General features: G+C 40.0%; 1 protein-coding gene across 1 annotated transcript in view; it reads left to right on the top strand.

Moving 5' to 3' along the window:
* LOC147659228 (alpha-2-macroglobulin-like) overlaps positions 1 to 5292 on the top strand; it is a 55410-nt gene extending 50118 nt beyond the window's left edge. Inside the window, exons 17-20 of the mRNA XM_086951871.1 lie at positions 1272 to 1340; positions 2735 to 2837; positions 4223 to 4264; positions 4980 to 5292. Coding sequence (XP_086807997.1) covers positions 1272 to 1340; positions 2735 to 2837; positions 4223 to 4264; positions 4980 to 5005 — 240 coding nt within the window. The 3' untranslated portion in view covers positions 5006 to 5292. The remainder of the gene's footprint in view (positions 1 to 1271; positions 1341 to 2734; positions 2838 to 4222; positions 4265 to 4979) is intronic.
* Positions 5293 to 6825: the final 1533 nt, after the last annotated feature.

The following is a 6825-nucleotide window of genomic DNA, read 5'->3' on the forward strand; positions in this document are numbered from 1 at the left end:
GTAAATTATTGGTGATTTTCTAATGTCAGATTAAAGGTAGAAGGCTTTAAAGAGGAGTGGTCATTGATCTATGAAATCAAGTATTAGCCAGTTGCAGAATTATAATAAGAAGGATTGAGGCAGCAGGCATGAGACTGACAGGAGGCTGGACTCAGAATTAGAAGGAATGCAGAGAAGGCAAGAAGAGGGTCACTCTGGAGTAAGAAAGTAAGATGAGTTAAAATTGTCTTGCAAGGTATTCGGAGTATAGTAGAACAAGGCTCGCTGGGGTAGCAAGCAATCGGAAAATGTAAGCTGGAGAAAGAAACAACATTATACATAGTGGTCCATATCCGGGGCAGACAGATTAAATATGTGACCCCCTGAGTGTACACATCATCTAAATATTAAGAGCCTTAGTGGCAAGGGCTAGGGGTGACAACATAGTTGATTCATTACAGCTTCACTGAGTCGAGAAGATGCTCTATGTGATGCTTAGATCTTCATGGAGGGCCATAATGAACTGGGCATCACACAGACTTAATAGAGTGCCTGATGGTTCTTCATTTGGAGCTTTTAAGAGGCAGGTAGCTGTGCAGGCACTAGAAGAGCAAGATAAGTCAATATCTCGTCTTCAATTTATTAGTGTGTCACTTTCCCTGTCACACATTATGTCTTTCTTTGCATTCCTTTCTGATTGCTTATGTGCTCTATAATTGTTCTTGTTTTGCAAGTAAGATATGGATGATAATGTTTTTGTCCTTTTTTAGATGGTGATGTCTTATTTTCAACAGTGCTGTTATGCCTGTGCCTAAGATAATATAAGCTGAATGGCTTTGACCCAAGTGTCACATCTTCCTTTAAAAAGCATGCAATTTGAAAGTGGGCCATGGGGAATGGTGAATCGTTTTAGGTCTCTCTCTATGCTTTCCTATGATACATGTGGGCACTGAAATATTATTTACAGACCATAGAACCTCCAAATCTGAATTTGAATGCTGGATTTCCAAATTCATCAAAAGTGGTGATCTTGACACATCCTTCTGACTCTGAGATCCTCAGATTCTAGTTATTCAAAAGTTGGGTGACATTAACGAAAACTAACCATCTACATTTAACATATGATCAGTAATCAAATCCAGTGCGCATACCCCAAAGTTAGTCATAATAATTATAAGTACCTAAACAATCTCATAAGTCTGTGGTATGCGATGGGTAGTCATGTTTTTTCTTGTTACAGATTTGGAGTTCATTTTTGTCACCAATGTTCCTTCTGTCCTATTTGCTTCTAGCTGAACACCCGGCATGGCTTTGGACGGACAGAGGTCCACCCTAACAACGCCATTATTTACCTGGAACAGGTAAGCATTTTTCAGTTCTGTGACTTAACTGTGGGCAACTAAGAGTATTTATTCATATTTTACTGTCAAGAAGGCACATGAGAAGATAGCCACCAAACCCTGTTGCCTTTATCTTTATGAATACTATTTTACAAAAGCATTGATGTAAACAACACTCATGAAACTAGAAGAAAAACAGAATAGCAGTATCGTGAGGCCCTGACAGGCGGTTCGCTGAGCCACCAGTTCCGCCATAGATATGGCTAAATTTCCCTGGTGGAGGATCAGTCACCATATTTAGTGATCCCGGCCTGCTCGTTAGGGATCTCTAATCCCATCAGTACAGCCGGTTGCACTGTAGTTGCACTGAACGCAGAGAACTTTGCTGAAGAAGGGTCATATTTGTTTTGACCACTCAAAAAGGTGGGGGATTGTTTCTCAAAACAAATATATCATTGGTCTAGATGCACATGGAAATGTGTATCTAAAGATTGGGGCCATTAATAGATTTCCAACATGGCAGACTCAGGCAGGGCAATATAGTGACTGTATGCTCTCCTAGGGTGGAGCAGATATGACTAATTCCTACCTGTTTTAAATGCCAAAGCCACATGAGGTACTGGCACCAAACACTCAACATTTTCGGAACCTCTAAATTGGATGGGGAAGTAGATGTTTTTGCAGATGGAGCATCTGTCATTTTTTGGGTGGTTACAGGATGGTCATCAAACTCTAAAAAATGTCCTAACAGTTTGTATTATTCATAAATTTGAACTTCAGGTATTTTTATTTATTTTTCATGTACTCATTTGTCACTGGTAAATTACTTTTGGAAAACATAACACACTGCTCCTGTGCATCTGTCACATGCACACTATTTATCATGGACAGGTTCCATCATTAGTATGGTAATACTTGGTAATTACGCTCAAGGGAAGAATAATGCCACCAGAGACTGTGCTTTTAGGTACACAGAACTGCTATAAGAAACTTGATCTGATAGATCCAGAGTGAGGAACTGTTTTATTTCGTTAAATACATATTGTTTGTTTTATTTTTAATGATTCTTTTTTATGCAATGGTTTTTATTAACTAAGCATATATTAAATATTACCATACCATCATTAGACCACTACTCAATTAGATGTTACCAAAACTTTATATTACAAGATAAATATCCCTTGAAATCTTATGCAAGAGTTATTACGGGCAAGAAAGGAGTGACCCTCTGTGAGTCAGAATAGTTTCATATTCATTTAGTTGCAGAACATATGTAAGTAATAACCACAGTGAATTCTGGCTTTATGAGCATCAAGAACAGCGTCACTGGTAGCCCTTGCTTTACAAAATGAAAATGAAACAAACTTAATCCAAAAGCAGTGATCCTTTTCTGGTGTCCATTTTTTCTTCTTTAGGTCTCCAATGCTACCATCTCCTTTTGGTTCTCAGTTGAGCAGGACTTTGAAGTGAGACACAGGAAACCGGCTATGGTCACAGTAACTGATTACTATGAAACAGGTAGATTTTTCAATTATTTCACTGGCTCAGGCCTTAGGGTGCCATTAATCTGCTTGAGTGGGAAGCAAGACGCGGAATGCATCAAAAGTTTGATTTATGCTAATGACTTCAAGCAGAAGGTTGAATGATATTGCCAGATGCAGGGTTGGTTGACTTTTACAAACACAATGCTAGTTTACCTGAATGCAAGGCCCTTAGTCTAGGAACCTTCTGAAGGCTGGTTGTGATTTTGTTTGAAGAATGTTTTAATTTCAAAGAAACTTCAAGCAAAGTTACCAGTTGCATGCATGGGGCATCATTTCCATGAATCCCACCACTCACAGTCTTGTTGTCCTGTATACAAGTTACAATATCCTCACAAGACTCTAGTTATGATCATCAGATACCCCAGGAGTCGTCATCACACAATAGCGATAAGTGGAGAGTTCTCCTGCTTGGGAGGGCTTCTCTGGTAATAGGTGCTTTCTCAAGTGTGGAGCCCAGTATCTGGAAAGGAGACCTCTTTTATCTTCTATGAACATGATTTTCTTTTTGTAATTATCCCTCCTTTGTTGTTCAATCATTAAAATATATGAAGTACCTGTTAAGCGTTCATTGATGAACTGTGGAGTGAGTGGTATTTTGTTTATTTGCTAAGGGGATCTTTATGGAAGATCACCTGAGAGGACTGAGATTGTTTCATAACCCAGTCACACAATAAAGCATCCAAATATCCAGCATTTCTAGACATATGTAGGAAGGTAAGATGGCTGATCTCAAATGTATCTGCTTTGACATAACACAAAATGATGATATTTCAAAAATAGTAATTGGTCATGGGCTGAATTGGGTTCCCCCTCAAAGGCTGGGAGGACCTGGCAGGTTAAGGGCCTCCCTAAGCTACAAGGGAAGCACTACCCTACACCCTACAGCTTTAAAGGACTGTTGGATTCCCCCCCCCGATTTTTGATAAAGCCCTCTGACCTGAAAGGTGGCACCTCATAAAATTCATTTTTTTGTGCTAAGGCTAATTTTCTGCACGCTGGTAGAATAAATCAGAGTCATTATCCAATAGAACTAAAGAATAAGGCATTATTTGCTATCTAGTGGTAAATGTGTGAGCCCACCAAAGCTAAATGGAATGTGGGATGTATAACTCTATAAAGTTCATAATATTTACATGCTGAAATAGATAATATACTATCCAACCACTAGTAGGAGGAAATGGTAGAACTGTATCGTGTTTGTTGCAGTTCTAAGGTGTTTAGAAGTAGTGCATGTGATTGTTAAATCTATTGCTGAAAATATCTTTTGTACAGATGACCAACTCGCTAAAGCAGGAGACAAAACTATGCTTCTTTGTTAAATTTTATGACCTGCTTCTCTTTGTTTGCTCAATCTTTCAGATGAGTTTGCTGTGGAGGATTACAGCGCCCCCTGCAATACAGGTATTCCATTGGTTAAAGCCTGAAATAGACAATGAGAGCATAATGCTCTGGTTAGTGTATAATACCTTGATGATGCCTCAGAGGCTTTTTAATTGAGAGGTCTTTAAACTGTGGGATGAGAAACCCTTAGAGAGGGCCTGGGAAGAAATGCTCAGGGTGTCCACTGCTCTAGCAAAAGTGAGAAATGAAGTTGACTCAAAATGTACCTATGAAAGGGGTTTTAATCTTGTAATAGATGTAAAGACCTCCTGCACGCTAAGGTGGAGGTGAAGGGTTTCTAGATGTCGGAGTCATGAGAGGGCAATACTCTTCTACTAAAATGTATATATCCGACAGGTCTGATGACTAGCCTATTCTGAAAGGCCGCCCTCAGGGCATCTGCCCGATGGATGATTGTAGATCTTGGTTAGCGGGCTTGATTCCTCCTAGGAAGGGTTTTGAGATCTGGTCCCAGATCTAGAACCGAGTTTGTGTTTTTGTTTAGTCGTAACCAGTGAAGGTCATGAAGTGCAGTGGTGATATGTCCAGAGTGGCAGAGATTCAAGATTAGGCATGCTACACAACTCATGGCACTCTGCAGTCTGCTGATGGTTTTCTCTCATAAACAGAAGTAGCTGGCACTTACAAACTGCCAAAAACATAGAATATGTCACAAACAGGACCACCATCTCCATTATAAAACTCACCCTTCTTTACATCCCTGTTTTTTCTCTAGATCATGTGAAGGAGACCCATCACTGATGCTATGTATTCAATATGGGGGATCCACAAGTGGAACACCCGACAAATGCATGAGATGCTGGCAATACAACCACACCCACAGGAGGCGAAGAATCACTTTCAGAAGCTCCATAAATCTCTGACAAAAAAGCAAGATGTTCGGCTGCTGAGTTGTTTACGGACATGTTTTCTTTGTATTTTTAATGCAATTATGACCCTTTTCCACCCTCACTTCAGTTGTAATTTGGTGGCTGAATAATGTTTGTGCATTTCCCAGAATAAATTACTAGATTTTTTTACCTAAATAAGTGATAAAAACAGTGTCAATTATTTCCTCTTGATATTATTAATGTTTAATGCATTGCAAAGTCTCACCTAAAACCAGAAATGAAGGGATGAAAAGGTAATTGGATTATGACTAACTAATATTGGTAATGTGCCATGAAAAATTGTATTGATCATGATTGTCTGTCAGTACTGGTACTGAACGCATGAAGAGTTAGATAGTCCTCAGACATCAATGTTAGACACATCACCAGGTACCTTGAAAATCTTTCCTCTTCCTTTATGACTGCACAGATGAAGAGTTAGAGGTTCAGGATTCTCAGCCACTGATGTTGGTAGAGACATTAATGGGTAGATTGATCTTTGTACTCTGCCATGGTTAGTGAAGAGTTTGTTCTGTCACTGTTTGCTGCCAATTCAGGTGCTACAGAGTTGGAGAGTGAAATGCATCATGGTTTTTTTTGGTAAAGAGATTAATAGTTAGATGGATCATGATCCTCTGCCATTGATGTTGTAAAGAACAGTCAGGTGGTTTATTGTTCTTTGTCACTGGTAGTGAAGAGAGATGGGGAGTTAAATCCACTGAGTTTTTCTGCTGATGATGTTGGTAAAGCCATGGGTCAAGATGGATGTAAAGAAATGAAGAGTTACATGGGTCATGATTTTCTGCCATTGATAGCTGCGAAGAGAAGTGTTTGATGTCTCATTGTTTGCAGCCATTGGCATTAAACAGATGATGAATTGGGCGCTTGAATAGAGTTTGGCAGAAGAGTGTAGAAGAGCTCCTCCAAACTCAGGATCCTCCACTGTCTTTTTTTTTTTTTTTTTTTAAATTTTTGAAAACCTTTATTTAGCACTGTTCATAAGACAAATACGGGCCTACAACCATCCGGCCGGCCTCGACACTTCTTAAGCTTGGTAGCAAATTATACGTCCACTCGGTAGCACGTCAGCACGTAGAAGCATACAACATGTGTTACAGTAAATCCACGTGCACCAAGTGTCAGGAGATAGTAAGGTTAATTTTAAAATAATTTTTTATATAAGGAGATACAGAAGCTAGAACGGATCAGTGTACAGAACATACATCCAAGTAATAAATGGGCAACGTCCATCAGGAGATTCCACTAACAGTAAACGTATCTAAAATGGCGGCACAAAGCTAGAATCACAGGATGATGAAACGTAGCGAGGTGTGCCCCCCAGCCGCTACTCTCCTAACACCAGTCCCACCCACTGACCCAGGAAAAAGCACGTAAGAAAGAAGAACAGAAAAAGAGAAAAAGAAGGCCCATAGAAACAAAAAAACGAACCGAGGAAGACCCCCCACCCTACACGCATGCCGAGGCTATGGCCTACCCCCCCCCTAGCAGTGTGTCTGTCGCCCCAAAAAGAGAACCCGAAATGTAGAAACAAGTAAAGAAAGAAAAGAAAAAGTCCATAAAATCACGTTTGAACATAGGGAGAGAGAGAGGAATACACTACTCTACTACTCCCAGGAAAAGGAAAAGCGGGGAGGAGCCCATCCAACAACCGAACTCCCGGCCTCCCTCGCC

The sequence above is a fragment of the Lissotriton vulgaris genome, unplaced genomic scaffold (assembly GCF_964263255.1).
Source record: "Lissotriton vulgaris unplaced genomic scaffold, aLisVul1.2 SCAFFOLD_1089, whole genome shotgun sequence".
Lineage (NCBI taxonomy): Eukaryota > Metazoa > Chordata > Amphibia > Caudata > Salamandridae > Lissotriton > Lissotriton vulgaris.